This window comes from Ochlerotatus camptorhynchus, unplaced genomic scaffold (assembly GCF_037179485.1).
Source record: "Ochlerotatus camptorhynchus isolate MF236.1 unplaced genomic scaffold, CSIRO-AGI_Acam_v1.1 ptg000167l, whole genome shotgun sequence".
Lineage (NCBI taxonomy): Eukaryota > Metazoa > Arthropoda > Insecta > Diptera > Culicidae > Ochlerotatus > Ochlerotatus camptorhynchus.
The window spans coordinates 93668-114247 of NW_027040657.1; the positions used below are offsets into that span (position 1 = coordinate 93668).

Consider the following 20580-nt stretch of genomic DNA (forward strand, 5'->3'; position numbering starts at 1 on the left):
TTGTCAAAATCAGAAGCGATCCTCAACAGCAAAATAATCAAATTCATTTTGAGTAAAATGATAATTTTGAATAATAAGACCCCAGAGCCTGAAGCCTAGATATTATCATCATCTCAGCATGAGGTAATAATTTGCCATCAATCTGTGTGTAAAGACCAACCCATCACGCTGAGCTATATTTGCGTAAAATTAAAATAATCATTTTGCATTTGATCCTCAAAATCATCCCCACCAAGATAAAGACGAATATTAATATTGACAACAACAGAGGTGATAATGAACATCCAGCCACGAATGAAGAAAAACAAATATTGACTACGATACTCAGAGGTTGCCTTGATCAAGTACATAGTTGGTCTATCTGTTAAGGTTGTCTTTATTTACAGCTATGTTGAGTGTAGAAGAAATGATTTATATCAGCACTGCTTCCAAATGTATTCGTCCTTTTGTCTTTCAACAAAAGATTGAGCATGAGCATAAGCATGATTGACCGCCCACGGTTGCTTCTCTGTTATTGCCAGACCAGCTGTAATAACACAGAGAACCAATAGACGATGCTTGGGACTAGCAATCATCCTCAATGTGTAAAAACTGGTGATCTCAAACTAGGCAATACCAGCGCCGGCCGCGCCCGAACACAGGTCAAGAAAGGAAGGGGTACAATGTGTTGAGTGTATGAGTGTATGATTTTATGAGCACTGTTTCCAACTGTCTTTCGACCATTTATTTTTCGACCTTTTGTCATTCAACAAAAGATTGAAAAGAACAAAAAGTTGAAAAGGACAAAAGCTCAAAATAGAGAACAGGTTGAAAGGACAAAAGGTCGATTGGTCAAAATGTCGAATACATAAAAGGGTAAAATGACAAAAGGTTGAAATGGACATAAGGTCAAAGTGGACAAATGTCGAAATGGACAAAAGGTCGAATTTTATTTATAGGGACAAAAGGTCGAATGACAAAAGGTCAAAATGGACAAAGGGACAGACAAATGGTCGATTGTAGAAATGGTTTAAAGGGTATTAATGGGACAAAGGTCAAATGGACCAAGTAACAAAAATTCTAATGTACAAATTAGTCGACTGGACAAAATGACGAAAAGGACACAAGATCGATGCAACTTTTAACCACTTTTAGTTGGAGTGTTCAGTAGCATTTATCTTTAAAACAATTGCCCAAGTAACATTGCAAGTTTTATCAAGGGTTTAAAGCATTCTACAAGTTCAAATCATGGTCTACAGAATCTTCATGAAACCCAAATTGTTACTTGGGTGATCACGTTGAAAAGAAGGAGATAACTCCAAGTGCATGGAATAACTTTCAAGCATTTTAAGCTGGAGTGTTCAATAGCTTCAAAGAACTGCTCATGTTATAAGGAAAGAGTCAACTTCAAGATTGAGAAATAACTCTTATTTCTTAATAATCATTTTCAGCTGGCTGGTTCAATAATTTTTGTCGTTCGAAGAACTGCGCATATCTTAAAGAAGGAGTCAACTCCGAGAGAAATAAATATCTTTCGAGATTTTCAGTTTGCGTACTCAAAGCCTCTGCTTAATTTACTTGCTTTACATAATTTATGTCCTATCTTACATTTTACTTTTTACTACTTTTATTCTTTGATCTACTAAAAATAAATTTACTTTTCTAATATTTTGTCCCTTCGACGTTTTGTCCATCCAACTCTTTTTTCACTTCTACCTTTTGTCGATTTCGACATTTCGTCCATTCAAATTTGTGTCCATTCGAAATTTTGTCCATTTTTCATTTGACATTTTGGTCATTCGTATTTTTGTCATTCGTAATTTTGTCCTTTTGTCCACTCGTCCATTTGTCCATTAATCCTTTTCTCCATTCGTCCTTTTGTCCATTCGTCCATTCGTCCTTTTTTCTATTCGTTCTTTTGTCCATTCATCGTTTTGTCCATTCATCCTTTGGTCCATTCGTCCTTTGGTTCATTCGTCCTTTTTTCTATTCGTCCATTTGTCCATTTGTTCTTATTTCCATAAAATTTCATTCGACCTTTTTGCATGAGCTTTATTTGAAAAATTAATTATGAATTTTGAAGATATACTTTTCAGATATTTCAGTTTTTAACACTTTTTTAGAATTTTCTCTCAAAATTACTTAAACAAAATGACCTTGTATAGATTTCCAAGAATTTTTGAATTATTCTAAACAACTTTATATCAGACGTCATTTCAATCAGAAGTGACATTTTCGAGCTACAGTTTATTGAAAAATGTCATAGACGCCATTTTGAAAAATACAATATTCAAAATGGCTGATTTTTTTTGCGGAAATTATAATGATTGCCCATTACATACAATTAAGCAAAGTTTCAGGCAAATCGGAGAAGGTCCAGTCTTAAATTTTAATTTTGTATCCTATTTGGCCTAGATTCTGGTCTTATTTTCTTTGAATGATTGCAGTTAAGCTAAATAATTTCCCGAAATTTATTAAACTTAGTGTAGTAAATTACTGTATTGGTTAACAAAAGCAATAACTTAGCACCGATAAATGTTAACTCAGCCGATAAATTAACATAAAAGAAAATAGATGAAGAGAATCGACCATTGCAGTCAGGCGCTTATGCTTGTGAACGCTAGATTAATAATAAAATTCATCCCACCAAACTCCGCTTCCAGAATACGTCTGCTTTGGTCATTCGCAATAATGAATTATAGCAATTGTTGAAAACAAATTGAAATTTGGAAAATCGCGAATTTATTGGATAAAATTCCGGATTACAAACATTGACCAGTCATGTGGACTCAAATGGCATTTGAGAAAATAGATATGAAACAAAAATGAGTGGGATTGGGTACAAGACACAACCACATGGTTGAAGTAGACTACGTTAAGCTATTTAGGGAACTTCTCGTGCATTGATTGTAGATGTGACTGTTCTCAAAGCAAACGTTTGGTTTCCAATAAGTAGGTGCTTAGTACGAAATTAATTGAAATTTAAGGGGATTGAGATGTTCAAATTCTAAAGCAGAAAAAAAGCTCTTTCACAGGTTTTTGCCTGTTAAATGTTTTGACATTGAGCATCATAGTTATGCATCATAGTCCGTTTCGAAAATAAGCGGAGGCGTGGAAGCAGTGCTCTTTTATAACGTTACAGGCTCAAGCAGATCGACGCACGCAACTAAGTCATACTCGTCATAATCGAGGTTCGGAGAAACGTTTATTTTATGAAAACAGTGGAAAAAATTTTCACTTAAAATTTGAACGTTTTTCAAAAGTAATTTTTTTATGAAAAATTAGAAAAAATATTTTTGTCATAAGATTTGTACAGTTATTTCCTATCGATTGGTGTATTTGGATTTTAAATTCATCTAGAAATGACAAAATTATAAGCTTTCAACACCTAACACCTTTTGGTGACGGTTGAAATTTTATACTTTCAATTTACCCCCTGTACCTTCCCATAAGACGTAGTCTATGTCAAAACGCAATAATAAAAAGCAAGAACCCTGATCTGAACTGTTTTGTCGTATTTCTTAGGTGTATGTTGTAACTGCTTAAATTAATTAATCTCATCTGAATTAAATGAACATTCATTAATTTTACCCCATTCGTTCTCTTCTCTCCCCCCGCAACAGGATAAACCACACAAGTGCAGCCTCTGTTCCAAGTCCTTCCCGACGCCCGGTGATCTCAAGTCGCACATGTACGTCCACAACGGTTCGTGGCCGTTCAAGTGCCACATCTGCTCGCGAGGCTTCTCCAAACAGACGAATCTGAAAAATCACCTCTTCCTGCATACTGGTAAGATCCGTACGTTGTATTTTTTTGAACATTTTTGTCAGTTACAAATGAACATAACGAAGGGGGAAACGGAGAATTTCGCGCCTTTTCTCGAGCGTCTTCCTATATGTTTTCGGTTAGCAAGGAATCACCTGTTTCGAAGGATCCTTCCAATTATAAGGGGGAAAAAACGGACACCCTGCGCGTCAGGAGGTACCTCTTTGTTCTGACGAGGACATGCACATGTTGCAACACGACGACGACGTTCGATTATAAAACAGAACATTGCGTGCAGGGGAACATTTGGCTTTCGACGGTAATAATTTATTGAGGAAGAAGATCGGCCAAGCCGAATGGAATATATAAAACCAATAAACCAATTTTTATCGAGGGTGAAAAGGCATATTCAACCCACCATCGGTCACCGTCAAACGAGAACTGCGAGGGAGAGAGATGAGAAGCGATTACAATGAAGGAATGAGAGAAAGAGAAAGTGAGTCATGTCAAGTCAAGTGGTTTCGAATTTATCGTATCCTTTTGATCTTCTTTTTTTTTTAACCTCTACTGGTGGCTTTGAAGTCACTTACTGAAAAGACGCAAGGAGAGATCCGTCCGATCCGATAGGTAGGAGGAATGTAGCAAACGAAAATATTTTTACAGCCATGAGAATATGACAAGTGTTTCCAATTTTTATGCCCTCGTTAATTGAGGAAGTAGGAATAAATCTGGTCGAGTCGAGAAATGGATTCTGACGATCGTGACATGGGAAAAGGTCTTTTTTTGTGTGATTGATCGTCGTCGCTCGGTGGGAACGAGTCTCTGATGGGTCAATTTAGATCTATGATGTTCTATGCAATTTCCTCTATCCAAAACTCGCATACAAGTTCCATACCTTGACCAATCTGGAATGTGACCCCTTAAAAAAAATTCAATTACCAAAAATTAACCCTAATAGACCTGAAAATTGAACCATTCACAGGTCTTCGATTATCGCTAGTTCGAATCAATTTCGTTCGCGCTTGCATTGAAAAGTCGCGGACCGCACACGGGTTAGATCTTGCGCCAAAAAAAAAAAAAAAAAAAATAAGATCGATTTAGAAGAACAACAATGAAACCCATTTCCGCTCAATTTCAGGTTCATCCCGACTGAAGATGAGGGAGAGCCCGAGAAACGAGTCACGGATCGCTTAGAAAAGAAGTATGTTCAGCGATGCTGCCATTATACTATTTTATTTTATATATATTGTTAATATAAAAGGTGAATCGGCTTCAGTCTGGGTCCCAGGGCAGTCAGCCTTGAGGTTTTTTAGGGAGGAGAAGGAATGAATTTCACGGTTAATTTTCCAATCACGCGTCGACCATCAATTCAAGTGAGGGAATCGTTATGATTCATCATCATTTTTGCTGCGTTTACTGAGGGGAAACGGAGGGGGTTCAAGAGAATCTCGTACCGCTTCGTCCAGGTGGGAGATCTGTGAAATGGGTTGGATGATCCATGCAATTTGCTCGGCTGACGGACAGTGGTGGTGACAGTGCAGTTTCGATCGGATCCTTTGTGAGCGTGGCGGAAAAAATCAGTAGCAATCTATTCCATGCTGCGAGATGACGTCCCGGCAGTGATTGTTATCATCATCGCAATCGGGTATGCGGCGTGGAAAATAAATTTGCATCGTCATCAGTTCAATATGGGAAGCTTATTTCGATTGAATTTCGATCGCTTCGAGGGGGGCTTGAAGGAGTGAAGACTTCGATGTTTGTAGTTCATAATTGGTTCCCTGCCTTTTTAAAGAAGCTGCCGGTTGGAAATGGATTCAAGAGATTTCGTTCGAATTTAAAGATGTCCGGTTGAAATTTGGAAAAGTTAGTTAGTTCGAAGTTTAATGAATTTCGGTTAATGAAGTGATCACCGATTAAAACCGGTTTGAATTTATAAAAGTCCGGTTGAAATTAAAAAAAAAAAGTTCACTTGGATTTCGTTCAATTCCGGTAGCAACTCAAACAATTGTGGTAGGAATTGCCGTTGCAATCCACTAAGTCAGGCTTGCATTGAAGTTTGGTTGGAATTCACAGCAATAACTCTGGATGGGATTCAATGAATTCTGGTAGAGATTTTATCAATTCCGGTTGAAATTCTATGCAGTCTGATTTGAATTAAATGAAGTATGGTTGGAATTCAATGAAATTTGGTAAGAATTCCTTGTTCCGGTTAACTAGTCGGACCAGCAGTTTGCATGAAATTCAATGATTCCTGTTGTAATTCATTTAATTCCGTTTGGATCTCATTTAACTCCGGTTAGTTTTAATCAATTCAAATGGGAAATCAAATATTTCCTGTAGCAATTCATTGAAGACCAGTTTGAATTAATAAAGTCCGGTTTGAATTCTTTGAAATAACTGTGGATGGGATTCAATGAATTCTGGTCGAGATTCTAGTCATTCCGGTTGAAATTCTTTGCTATCTCATTCGAATTAAATGAAGTCTGGTTGGATTTCAATTAAATTCGGTTAGAATTCCTAGTTGTTAGTCCGATTGAAAGTTGAAACAATTTACATGATATTTATATTATTCCTGTTGGAAGTCAATGACTTCCGTTTGGATCTTTTAAATTTAAATGAGAACTTAAATATTTCCTGTAGCAATTTATTGAAAACCGGTTTAAATGCATAGAAGTCCGGTTGGAATTCAAAGAAATCAGGTTGAAATTTGAAAAAAAAAGTACACTTGGATTTCACACAATTCCGGTAGCAACTCAAACAATTGTGGTAGGAATTGTCGTTGAGATCCTTTAAATTCAGGCTTGCACTGAAGTTTGGTTGGAATTCACAGACATAACTCTAGATGGGATTCAATGAATTCTGGCAGTGGTTCTATGAATGCCGGTTAAAATTCTTAGCAGTCTGATTTGAATTAAATTAAGTCTGGTTGGATTCAATGAAATTCGATTAGAAATCCTACTAGACTAACTTGAAAGTTGGAACAGTTTGCATGAGATTTAGATTTAAATCATTCCAGTAGTAGTTCATTTAATTCTTTTTGGATCTCCCTAAATTCCGATTAGTTTGAATTGAATGGGAATTCAAATATTTCCTGTAGCAATTCATTGAAGACCAGTTTGAATTAATAAAAGTCCGGTTGAAATTAAAAGAAATCAGGTTGAAATTAGAATACATTTTTGCTTGAATTTCATACACTTCCGATAACAACTCAAATAATTACGGTAAGAATTTCCGTTGAGATCCACTAAAGTTAGGCTTGCATTGAAGTTTGGTTGGAATTCTTTAAATTAACTTTGGATTGGAATTAATAAATTCTGGTAGAGATTCGATTAATTCCGGTTGAAATTCTTTGCTGTCTGATTTGAATTAAATGAAGTCTGGTTGGATTTGAATTAAATTCGGTTAGAATTCATATTTAGTCCAGTTGAAAGTCGGAACAGCTTGCATGACATTCAATGATTGCAGTTGTAATTCAATTAATTCTGTTTGGATCTCCCTTAATTCCGGTTAGTTTTAATAAATTCAAATGGGAACTTAAATATTTCCTGTAGCAATTTATTGAAAACCGGTTTAAATTCATAGAAGTCCGGTTGTAATTCAAAGAAATCAGGTTGAAATTTGAAAAAAGTACACTTGGATTTCACACAATACCGGAAGGAACTCAAACAATTGTGGTAGGAATTGTCACTGAGATCCACTCAACTCAGGCTTGCTTTGAAGTTTGGTTGGAATTCACAGACATAACTCTAGATTGAATTCAATGAATTCTGGTAGTGGTTCTATGAATACCGGTTAAAATTCTAAGCAGTCTGATTTGAATTAAATTAAGTCTGGTTGGATTCAATGAAATTCCATTAGAAATCCTATTAGTTAGTCTGGTTGAAAGTTGGAACAGTTTGCATGAGATTTAAATCATTCCAGTAGTAGTTCATTTAATTCTTTTTGGATCTCCCTAAATTCCGGTTAGTTTGAATTGAATGGGAATTCAAATATTTCCTGTAGCAATTCATTGAAGACCAGTTTGAATTAATAAAAGTCCGGTTGAAATTAAAAGAAATCTGGTTGAAATTAGAAAACATTTTTTTTGCTTGAATTTCATACACTTCCGGTACCAACTCAAATAATTGTCGTAAGAATTACCGTTGAGATCCACTAAAGTCAGGCTTGCATTGAAGTTTGGTTGGAATTCTTTGAATAAACTTTGGATTGGTTTCAATAAACTCTGGTAGAGATTCGATTAATTCCGGTTGAAATTATTTGCTGTATGATTTGAATTAAATGAAGTCTGGTTGGATTTGAATTAACTTCGGTTAGAATTCCTAGTTGTTAGTCCGGTTGAAAGTTGGAACAGTTTACATGATATTCAAATAATTCCTGTTGGAATTCAATCAATTCCGTTTGGATCTTAGTTATTTCCGATTCATTTTAATCAATTTGAATGGGAACTTAAAATACCAATTCATTGACGACCGGTTTGAATTCATAGAAGTCCGGTTGGAATTCAAAGAAATCAGATTGAAATTAGAAAAAAAAAATACACTTGGATTTCACGCAATACCGGAAGGAACTCAAACAATTGCGGTAGGTATTGTCGTTGAGATCCACTAACCTCAGGCTTGCTTTAAAGCTTGGTTGGAATTCACAGACATAACTCTAGATTAGATGAATCCTGGTAGTGGTTCAATGAATTCCGGTTAATATTCATAGCACTATGATTTGAATTAAATTAAGTCTGGTTGGATTTCAATGAAATTCGATAAAAAATCCTATTAGTTAGTCTGGTTGAAAGTTGGAACAGATTTGCATGAGATTTAAGTCATTTCAGTCGTAGTTCATTTAATTTTTTTTGAATCTCAGTTAATTCCGGCTAATTTTAATCAATTCAAATGGGAACTTAAATATTTCTTAGAGCAATTTATTGAAAACCGGTTTAAATTCATAGAAGTTCGGTTAGAATACAAAGAAAACCGGATGAAACAAGAAAAAAGAAGTCTGCTTTCATACAACTCCGGTACTAACTCAAACAATTGCGGTAAGAATTGCCGTTGAGATCCACTAAAGTCAGGCTTGCATTGAAGTTTGGTTGGAATTCAAGAGATGAACTAGCCGCAGGCTAAAAATCTCTAAAATAAAGCCAAAAAAAAAAAAAAAATGGTTGGAATTCTTAGAAATAGCTCTGGATGGGATTCAATAAATTCTGGTAGAGATACATTTACTCCGGTTCGAATTCATTGCTGTGTGATTCGATTCAATTAAATATGGTTAGGATTCCTAGTTGTTAGTCCGGTTGAAAGTCGGAACAGTTTACATGATATTCAAGTAATTTCGGTTGGAATTAAATCAATTCCGTTTGGATCTCAGTTAATTCCGGTAAATTTTAATCAATTCAATTGTGAACTTTAATATATCCTGTAGCAATTCATTGAAGACCAGTCTGAATTCCTAAAAGTCCGGTTGGAATTCAAAGATATCAGGTTGAAATTTGAAAAAAAAAGTTCATTTGAATTTCATGCAATACCGGTAGCAATTCAAGCAACTGCGGTAGGAATTGTCGTTGAGATCAGGCTTGCATTGAAGTTTGGTTGGAATTCACAGATTTGATTCAATGAATTCTGGTAGAGATGCTATTCATTCTGGTTGAAATTATTTGCTGTCGGATTCAAATTGAATGAAGTCTGGTTGGAATTCAGTTAAATCCGGTTTGTATTTTTAGTGGTCTGGTTGAAAGTTGGAACAGTTGGCATTACATTCAAGAAATTACAGTTGTAGTTTAATTAATTCCGTTAGAATCTCAGTTAAGTCCGGTTAATTTTTTTTAACTAGTTCGTTTATTTGGTAGGCTCAATCGCGTTAGCTTTACCGAGCCGATAGTTTATTGTTCTTTGTTTGTAACAAAATTCACTTAGTTCTATGTCTAGTAGGAGTTGGGCCGAATACTCGTGGCTTACTCGAGGTTAGAGAGGTACATTTTCGAAGGAAGTCCGGTTAATTTAAATCAGTTCAAATGGAAATTTAAATATTTTCTGTAGCAATTCACTGAACACTAGTTTGAATTCATAGAAGTTCGGTTGGAAGTCAAAGAAATCAGGATGAATTTTGAAAAACAAGATCACTAACAACTCAAACAATTTCTTTAGGATTAGGAGATTCACTAAAGTCAGGCTTGCATTGAAGTTTGGTTGGAATTCACAGAAATAACTCTGGGTGGGATTCAATGAATTCTGGTAGAGATTTTATGAATTCCGGTTGAAATTCCTTGCAGTCTGATTTGAATTTAATGAAATTTGGTTGGAATTCAATGAAATTTGGTTAGAATTCTTAGTAGTCCGGTTGAAAGTTTCCGTTTCCGTTCAAGTAATTCCAGTTATTGTTCAATTTATTCCGTTTTAATCGCAGCTAATTTCAGTTAATTTTAATCAATTCAAATGGAAATTTGAATTTTTCCTGTAGCAATTCATTGAAGACTCAAAAAACTCCGGATATCAGGATAAAATTTGAAAAAGTTTACTTGGATTTCAAATAATTTCCGTAGGAATTCAAACAATTGCCATTGCGGTCGCCTAAAGTCAGGTTGGCATTGAAGTTTGTATGGAATTCACAGAAATAACTATGGGTGGGATGCAACAAATTCTGGTAGAAATTTAATAAATTTGAAATTATTTGCAGTGTGATTTGAATTAAATGAAGTCTGGTTGAGATTCATTGAAATTTAATTAGAGTTTAAGCCCGATTGGAAGTCGAATAACCCGGTTGGAAGTCGAATAAGTTTGCATGCAATTCAAATGATTCTAGTTGGATTTCAATCAATTCCGGTTGATATTCAATAATTTGCAATTTAATTAAATCAATTCAAGAAGGAATTCAAATTAATTCCAGTAGTAACTCTTTGAAAACTGATTTGAATTTATAGTTGGAATTCCAAGAAATCAAGTTGCAATTTGAAGAAGTTCGCTTGGATCGAATAGCCTGGTGGGATAGTCAACACGTTTCTCTAGCTAAGTTTCATGTTGATATAGAACATTTTCTTAAACTTTGTAATCGCCAACCTCATGCATTAAGTAACACAAATCTGATTCGAAATTGAAGTCATGTTACAGAAATCACTCCTGACGGGTTTAATTGAATACTTCCAGAGATTATATGAATTCCGGTTGATATGCAATAAATTCCGCTTGGAATAAATTCAAATTCAATTTGAGTTGAAATGCTTTGTCATCTTTTTATTAATTGAATGGATTTGAATGTAATTCAGTTAAAAGTCCGGTTGGAATTTGAAGAAGCTCACTTGGATGTCTGATAGTTCCGGTAGAAATTTCTATAATTCCAGTTGGAATTCATATAATTCAGGTTGAAATTCAACAAATGGAATGCAATTAGTTCTGATTGGAATTCAATGAGGCCACTTTGGATTAATAGAAGCCCATTTTAAAGAAGTCCGGTTGGTATATGTAAGAGTCTGGTTGAAATTCAATGGAACTCCAGTGGGATGCAATTAATTACAGTTGGAATTCAAATAATCCCGGTTGGAATTTCATGCACATCGGTTAGAATCAATTAAATAGACACTCTTTATTGTTTAAATTCAAGACAATTTGTTTTTAGACCTTTAGACCTATGACCGTTTAATTTAGGTAGAATTTAACAAAACTTGAAATTCGAAACATCGCTGTAACTTTTTCAATTCTGACGAATTGAAACTAATCCAACGTGGAATAAATCCTGTCTCGGATTCTAATATTTACACGTGTAAAAAGTACCATGTTTTAGATATTTTTCTAAGTTTAAAGTGCAAATTTTGTTATATTCAGCGCAATTCCGAGGAATACAAATCGCAAACATGTCTCAAAATTTACGATTTACTGCTAATGTTCAAATAACATTAATTTTATGTCAGTCCAACTACATGTCATTCGAATACATCTTTTTGTACTGAACACTCGCGAACTGAAGGTCACAGTAGTTCTTCTCTGCGAAACCTCATTCCAATGGCAATTGTACCCAAGTACAAAGATCCCATCATTCCCACCGTATCGAGCAACAACCGGTCGACAAAAGAAAGCATCGGAATTAATAAAACACTTATAAATCACCATCATTTTCCGTATCATTGGCTCATAAATTCCAACCGACCCGAAGAAGCATGAGAATCTCGCGGACGCCCGTCCGCCCTTTCATTGAACAGTGACACAATGGTTCAAGAAGCTGACCGGTGGCTGTCACAATCCGTCCACAATCCAATTCAGCCCGCCTCCTAGCCGCCGCCGGAGCGAAGCAAAGGCGCAGATGATGAATTGAACTTATCATCGTGGATCATGTTCTAGCACTTGTAAACATGAACTAGGGCTCTGAGCTCTGCGCAAAACCATTCCCCGTCCGTCCGTCCATCGGATCAATAACTTCCTTTCTTTGATTAACCGGTGGTGGTGGTGGTGGGGGGGGGGGGGGGGAGGTCGACTCTCGAGCAAATTATAATTTATTATTACCCTCCTTTATTATTATGTCGTTATTGTTCCCGCGATTCCCGTTTTTCCCTTCACGCTTCATCGCAACAACAGCAGCAAAAAATCTAGGACGAACACTAAACACATTCCTATCTTTCCGTTCCACCACAGGTGACAAACCGCACGTCTGCGAAGTGTGCAACAAATCGTTCGCCCTGGCTTGCAATCTGAAGGCACACATGAAAACGCACGAGGAAGGGGCCAGCGAGGGAGGACAATCCCAATCGCGGGCTCCGAGCAGCACCGGGCACAGTCACAGCGAAGGCGAAGAATCCAGCCCGCCGCTGTCGTTCGAGAAGGCCGAGGAGCGATTGAACTTTTCCAAACATCTGCTCTTCTCCAACTACACCAAGCAGATGTTGTCCGGCGTTGGCTGAGGTCCGTCCCTCGCATCGGTTCACGCTGAAAGCTCGGCACCCGTCCGTTAAGCTGCGGATCCCCCGGAACTGCATGCTTCCGCATTGTTCGGAGTGGCCCGATTTGGGGATCGACTGTCGCGACTCCGAGTCGGGTCAGACATGGGAAGCATGGGGAACTGCAGCTCCTCGCTAACTTACTTAAAACAAACAAAAAAGTATATGAATCTACTAGACCGCACTGAGTGTTTATGTGTTTTGTCACGTGTCACCATATCAATTCTATGCGTAATATGTTTATAATTGCATTGTACATTAATTTTCTAATGTGTGAAAATAGGAGCTAGGAGATGTTCGGAACTTTTTTCGTTTCGCATGGAAGAGGAAGAGATTTTTGTTTCTTTCGTCGCCGTTGAATATATTTAGTAGGCTATTGGTCGCCGGACGCACTGCATGTAAATAGGTCGATTCTATGATGTCATAAATTAATACCCTAAGTTTGTGTGATTAATCCCCCTGTATCAGTATCTGAGAAGAAGAGATTTGGAAAATGTGAAATAAAGTTGTACAGTAACTGTTAAAATAATGAAGATCCGTTTTTGCGAGTTTGTTATTCCATTGAGAAATGTGTCCCATGGTGTGATTGTGATTCTTCTGAAACAATCGGAGAAGGTAAGTTGTGGCACTTTAATGCTTTTCTATCGTTGTGATGATTCTTTCTTCTGCTCAAGTCACAAATCACGAATTATCGCTTTATTCGTTCTAATCCAGGTTCCCAGTGTCTTATAAGTAATAAGCTTATCAAATATCACATCCTCAAGTATCGTCAACTTGCGAAAGGTTGCTAAAAGTAATGTTTTCTATCATCTTATCTTGTGAAATTCATTAGCAATCTTGATAAATTCACGGACTGATAATGGGAAAGCTATGAAATATTGCGTGGGGCCATTTTGCCCCAGAGGTCTGTTTTGGAATGTCCTACTACGGAGGGTTTGTTTTTAAAAATCGCTCGTGAACAGGTTTTTTCATATGGATAATTACAATATATCAGATATCGTAAAATGGTCTAAATTTTCGTTCTTTAGGGTCACAACATCATTTTTTTTAAAGAAGCTTATGATTTATTTGAAAAGTTCGACACCTCTTAATGCAAACGAAAAAATCTCAATTTTTGATATGCTTCTTAATTAATCCCAATAATCATTTTCCACATGGGAAAACACGTCCCCGAACGATTTTGTGAAATAAGCCCCACCCTACGTTCGGCATTTTTTGATTTGCGACTTTACTCCACCGATTACCTGCAAAAAGCGCTTTCCCTAACACAGATTTTAAAAATCGAATTCCATCCGGTCTCACTGAACGCTGCTTATTCAGTCACCGTATGTAGTGGTGTCTGGTAGGTCATCATCAGCAGCAGCAGCGGCAGTGCTTTCGGTGCATGGCGTTGTACATTATTCTCCAGAACACGACGAAAGGCTACCCGCAAGCAGCAAGCTGCAGCCCACATGAGCGTCCGAAGAAGGAGGAAGAAGCCACACCGCTACTGATCGGATTCAGTAGATTTTCGTGAGTCGCTGTGGGCCATCTATGCCAAACGCGTCACCCTCGTTCCAAACAACATACAGCTCCCAAGCCTCATCCGTGTTGAACACCATAATAGCTCAGCAATACTTAACCATCACGACAAAACGGTCCTTTTCAGGACCATCATAAATTTGATAAAGAATATTTTCTGGACATTTTTCAAGCTCATCAATCGGATGTCAGTTCCCATATGTTTAAATCTAACATACTATGTATTTTTAAGGTAATGTATTGAAATTTCAAAAACCAAAATCGGTCACAGCATGAAAGTTGTCTGAGTTGGATCCAGAGGTGACGGATTTTAATTCTTAAAGCGTCAATCGATAGAAAAAATTTCTAAGAATCTGTTAAAAATAATACTATCAATTAACAAAAGGTCAGTATTGAAAATTGCACGAATGTACAGCTGTTGCTATGACAGTTAAAATTATCACCTATTGCATGGGAAAAGCGCTTTCCCTAACACAGATTTCAAAATTGAATTCTATCCAGTCTATGACAGTCAGTTATTCAATCACCACGCCACATCCAATGGTTGCATAAAGTGTGTGGAGGTAATGAAACAAGGATGATCTAAAGAGGCATGGGACAAATGTCCATTAGACTGATGCAAATTTTGACATTTTCGCTCCACAGTGCTCAAAAGGTTCCAAATTGGGTCCTGATTAGTCTCCCAAAATTTGAACTCATTTGAAAAGAAACTGACTTGGCACAAACCATTTGAAATTTATATGGAAATTACTATGGGAAATCCAAACTTTTTGTTCATAGTCTTCTAACCCTTTTCCATATGGCACTGTTCAAAAATTCAAAAGCTATACTTATGGAAAATTTTCTCAGCTTCAACTTAGCAGAATATAGTTGTTGAGCCAAACGTCAAATAAAATAGCTATTAATTGTTTAAGAGATTGATAATCTTATGGCATGATCAAGCAGCTGTTTTGTCAGCAACACTGTATCTTGCAGTGTGACATAGTAGCCATGATTTTTGTGCTCTATTCCAAGCGCCAGGAACACCAATGTTGCCTGCTGAACAGTTGATTGAGCATAATCGTAAGACATTAGTGGGTTGAATTATTGATGACTTTTGATGCTTACATTATATTGAAAAGTGGTTCAGGACAAAGTTGTAGCTGAGAAAATTTCCTACGAGCTCAGTTATCATTTTTTAAAGCAGAGCGATATGGTAAATTGTTAGATGGATATGAACAAAACATTTGGTTTTCCTATAGTAATTTCCATATAAACTTCAAATGGTTTGTGCCAAGTCAGTTTCTTTTCAAATGAGTTCAAATTTTGGGAGACTAATCAGGACTCGATTTGGAACCGTTTGAGCACTGTGGAGCGAAAATGTCAAAATTTGCATCAGTCTAATGTCCATCCACGAAAAGCAAGATTGGGAACTGTAGTTTCTCCAACACTGCCTAGGGATACAATACATTCACAATGAACTCATTAAATGCAACTGAGTTCATCCATACTGAACCCGCTCGGCCAACTCCTCAACCTCTTGGGATACTCTTAACAACACTGGTTGGAATCCTTGAATTTTACGGAATCAATATAAGAGGACGAGCCAGTTTTCCCGCAGCTAAAGCCAAAACTGTTGAAAGAAATGGTCTGCACATTTTTCGTACCTTTTGGTGCACTAACTCTTTGCTTCTTCGGTACCACAGAAAATGAGCTTTTGTCTACATATATTGTATCCAGAACATTACTATCCTTGAGGTACGCACCTACTGCTTGAAACCATTGACGAATGTCTGCTTTACGCACAACCCACCGCTTAGTTAAATTATTGGCATGAAAGTTGGACAGTCCTAGATGCCCTTTCATAAACCGCCTAATCCAGCTTCGACTAGGAAATTCGACTTTGAAGGAATCCGTCTGTCCAAGACTCTTTACGGTTTCTCCGACCCGCATCATCAAAAAAAAAAAAAAAAAAATTCGTTCACGGAAAATCCAGCCTGGGCCATCAAAATGATCCATCCGACGATGGTTCCCTCTTTTTCGTTGGAATGAATAGTTGGTGCACCTTTTTTGTTGCTCCGGTAGTGTTTTTTCACTCGGTCTTCCGGAGTACTCTTCGGTACACCGAATAACCCACGTAACCACCAAGCCTGCTAACTACCCGATAATCGCCCTTTTTGCGATATAAGGTAAATATAGGGTTTCATAACTTTATATCAGTCGTACATCAGCCTTATATTACAAAAAGGGCGATTAGCGGACTTGTTGGTTACTTGGGAACTTTGCGGTGACCCTCTCCATGGCTTGCAGCATATTATCTTCAGGTCGTGGTAGATACTTCTCCTTTTGCAACTCCTGAAACACATCATTGCATTGTATTTTTTTGCTCCGGCCGGTTTAAAAAACATATTGAAAAAGTATCCCTTGTTTTTTTGGGGGGGAGTTGAACCACTGCGTCCATTATTTGAACTTTTGTGGTACCCCTGTTTACTGTTCGTATCATGCAAGCTGACCACCATTTAATGAGTGGACAGCTAATTGCGTCATTTCCCAGTCAGGTATGATATGGTTTATGAAACCAACTACCTTTCCAGGATTAGCAGACCAAATTCCACTAGGTTGTAGAATAACACTACGAAAAAATTTAGATCTACGCCTGTGTAATGCACCGCAACTGCAGAGCAGATGTTCCGAGGTTTCACGTTCTATGCTACAGAAACGGCAGATATCGCTCTGAACCCGACCCATGTTCTTCAAATGATATCTACTCGGACAGTGACCAGTTACTAGGCCAGTGTATATACTAAGAGCCCGTTTATTGAGCTCCAAGAGCTTTTTGGTTGTGTTACATTTGGAGTTATAAATCTTTTCGACTGGTTGCACTTCGTGACGGCCATCCAGTTGGCCTTCACCCTTTGTTCTTCCTAGCGTTTGAGGTCCATTTTTACCGTACAGTTGGATATTCCACAGTATGGTTCTGCGCCAATAAACGGTGAATTGGAACCTAATTTTGCGAGATCGTCTGCCCTTTCATTCCTTTCAATGCCACAGTGTCCAGGAACCCAATATAAGTTAACTGAGTTCTGTTTGCACAGCTTTGTTGCGACAGAATACATTCCCAGTCAATGTTTGATCTACATTTGTAAGCACGAACCGCTTTAAGTGCTGCTTGACTGTCAGAAAAAATATAGATATTTGAACATCTATATTTTCTGCTTAGGCAAACACTTACACATTCAAGTATGGCCACGATTTCCGCTTGAAACACTGTTGGACAATGTCCCATCGCAACTGAAATATTTGTCCCAGGGCCAAAGATTCCTGCACCTGTTTGTGTTCCAATTTTCGAGCCATCTGTGAAAAATATGATTGAGCCTTGACGAACGCTAGGACCACCGACTTTCCAATCCGAACGCAACATTTCACATACGTTGAAGGGAGTGTCATAATTGTCCTCTGGTTTCATCCAGTCTCCATTCATACTCATCACTGGTCCTCTTTGGAAGTATTGTAAAATACTTAGGTGATCATCAGGTCACAAGGCATGACTTTTTTTTTGACCTTTTGAGCCTTAAAGCACTTCTTTCTGCTTCTAGTTGCAAGTATTCATGCAAGGACAGTAGATTGAGAATTGCATCTAACGCTTTTGATGGGGTGCTGCGCATTGCACCCGTTATAGCAATACATGCTAGACGTTGTAGTTTTGCTAGCTTCCTCTGTGCGGTAGCCTCTTTCGTTTTTGGCCACCACACTAACGAAGCATAAGTTTCTTTTGGACGGATTACTGATGTGTAAATCCACATTGTCATTGTAGGTTTCAAACCCCATTTTCTACCAACACTTTTGGAGCATAACCACAGGGCACTGGTTGCTTTGTTGATCACAGAATCAATCTGAGCATTCCAATTCAACTTGGCATCCAATATAACTCCTAGGTATTTGACCTGTTCTAGAACTCCTTTAGGTTGAACTTAATGTTTAGGCCCTCCTTAATACACCAAGATTGGGTAAACTTTAGAGCCTGTTGCATTCTTTCTGAAATGATAGCGTCAAACTTTCCTCTAACTACGATGACTATATCATCCGCAAAGCCCACAACTTCGAAACCTTCCGCCTCTAGGCTTCTTAGAAGATCATCTACAACTAAAGACCACATTAGTGGTGAGAGGACTCCTCCTTGAGGACAGCCTTTCGTTGCCTTTACTGTTATAGATGAGCTTCCTAGCCCAGAAGTGACTTTTCTTTTAGCGAGCATAGTATGAATCCAGTTGACGATGTGTGTGTTGAAGTTCCTTTTGCCCCGTAACGTGGATAGATCACCTTTTCGTGGTACGTTACGGGATGTAAGATCTATCACCGATTCCTAGTCTTGACTACTTCAAATTAGGGGAACAGGATTTTTCAGTAATCAAAGGAACACTTCTTAGTCCTTGTTACTTTTTATGCCTTGTTGATAGTGATAAGTCCTCGGGTTGCCTGGACAAAGGATGATCTTGAAACAAGGAAAAAATGAGTTAGTTAGTCTTCATCTATGTGATTCCTAATCTTCTATTCGTTGTTCCCTAGTTTGAAGTGGTTAAGACAAGGGTTCTGATGCATGGTCACTATCGGTGTCATTCTTTAATTTTGTTGCTAAGGAATCCAATTTTGACTGACAAAGGGGTGCGCCTTTGGAGGGTGTTTCAACACTCCGAAGGGTATAAATAGCGGAACCTTTCAATTAGAATCGATTCCTTGCGATGAAGGCAAGAATGCCAACTGTATCAAAACCGAATACTTCATCATTTCTCAATAGTGATGAAGTAATACGAAATGCACTAAACAATAGATCAAATTACTGGTCGCAGTAGTTTTATGTCCCGAACAGAGAGAAAAAAAAAGTTCCTTTTCTGCATGGCGTCAACCATAGAAGAATAGTAGTATCCATTTATCCGGATATCTAGAATTCATTGAAATAATTCGTTTGAAGAAATACATTATAGCTATGTAAGAATTGCATTTTACTCTACTCACCATTTGTTTGGTAGGGCAATGTAACGATTGTCAGAAGATTCATTTTAATTTCACTTCTTAGCTTTATTGCCAATTGTAAGTTGCGGCTTACCTGCCATTCTATAGCTGGCCCGATTTACCCCGGCGGGGCGGTAACGAGAGTATTTCCCCCAAAGACGTTCGGATTTGGATGGATTGATAAGAAAAGAGAAAGAAAAATTCAATTTAAGACGTCTATTAACTAATCTGACGTTTCCTTTCTCCTCGCTGTCCTCGGTGACACTCGGTGGGGCCCTTCGACAATAGCGGCAGCGGTTGCTGTTTGTTCACGTCGGCTCCAGACACGGTCTGTGCCGAGCGTTTTCTCCTTCAACACTTTCAGCTGCCTAGCAGCGGTCCTTTGCTTTTAGCGGGGGGGGGGGGGGGAATGAGCAAGGCTCCTTTATCGGAACCCCTCCGGCGACGATGGTGACGAATCACCGGACCAACTGCTCGCCGTAGATGGTCCCGGTAGTCACCGCAGTGCACTACCCAGGCGAACGCTCCTTCGGTTCGGCTTGCTTCGTCCCTGCTTGACCTTTATCTGCGGTGGCGAGACTGGCTCTACTGGCTGAGCCACCGCAGTGAGGACGTTGGGTGTTTGGGGATCCCCCAAGGGAAGCGGAAAAATCCTTGAAATTTAGCTTCCCTTGGCGGCGATCCGACACCCTTCGCTTCGGCTCACGAACCACGGCACTTTTCGAGGAAACGACGCCATTTCCACGCGCCGATGCTGGGAATTATCCCTCCAGCGGACACACGCCACGAAAACGGCTCTCCAACTTCTCGTTTTCACTTAAAACGGACGGGGCAAAAAACGCGTCGATTTCCAACCGTGGCTCGTAACTTTCTTGTTCGTACTATCACACAAATTGACGTCGTGTTCTGAATTATGCAAATTTGTTTTGAATTTTAAAATTTAATTATCAATGCCTGGTATGCTCAAAGTAGCACTTAATTGTTATGGTGGTTCCATCTTATCAGCCACATTATTACAACATAAATATTATGGTAGCTATACGCTCGATGTAATATGTATTAAATATTTGTCCGGATTAATGAACCGTCCGGTATTAGGTGCATTACGATAATTGAACGTTATGATAATTAGTTATTAATTAATTAGAAAGATCATATTCTTCTGACCTGCTCTACCAGGCTCAGCAGGCAACATTGCACACTGGGCCAGGAATGCAACCTAGCGGAGCAAAATTAATAACTCCGAAACGAAGCATTTCCGCGACTTGGTGTCTTCGGCAAAGTTTCTCATCATAATAAGGACCATCTTTTGACATAAACAAATAGTTCAAAACTGTTCCGCAAAGATGGCACCATAATCTAACTTCTTTCTCTGACGTTTTGGGGACTTGATGTCTTGGGTAAAGTTGTTT

General features: G+C 38.1%; 1 protein-coding gene across 3 annotated transcripts in view; it reads left to right on the forward strand.

Moving 5' to 3' along the window:
• The window catches only part of LOC135701531 (zinc finger protein 235-like), a 50163-nt gene extending 36972 nt beyond the window's left edge, over positions 1-13191 (forward strand). Inside the window, exons 4-6 of one of the 3 annotated variants that reach the window (XM_065222353.1) lie at positions 3603-3768; positions 4883-4945; positions 12357-12446. In XM_065222353.1, coding sequence (XP_065078425.1) covers positions 3603-3768; positions 4883-4938 — 222 coding nt within the window. In that variant the 3' untranslated portion in view covers positions 4939-4945; positions 12357-12446. Of the gene's footprint in view, positions 1-3602; positions 3778-4882; positions 4946-12356 lie in introns of all 3 variants that reach the window. The other 2 variants (XM_065222351.1, XM_065222352.1) reach the window with 2 other exon arrangements.
• Positions 13192-20580: the final 7389 nt, after the last annotated feature.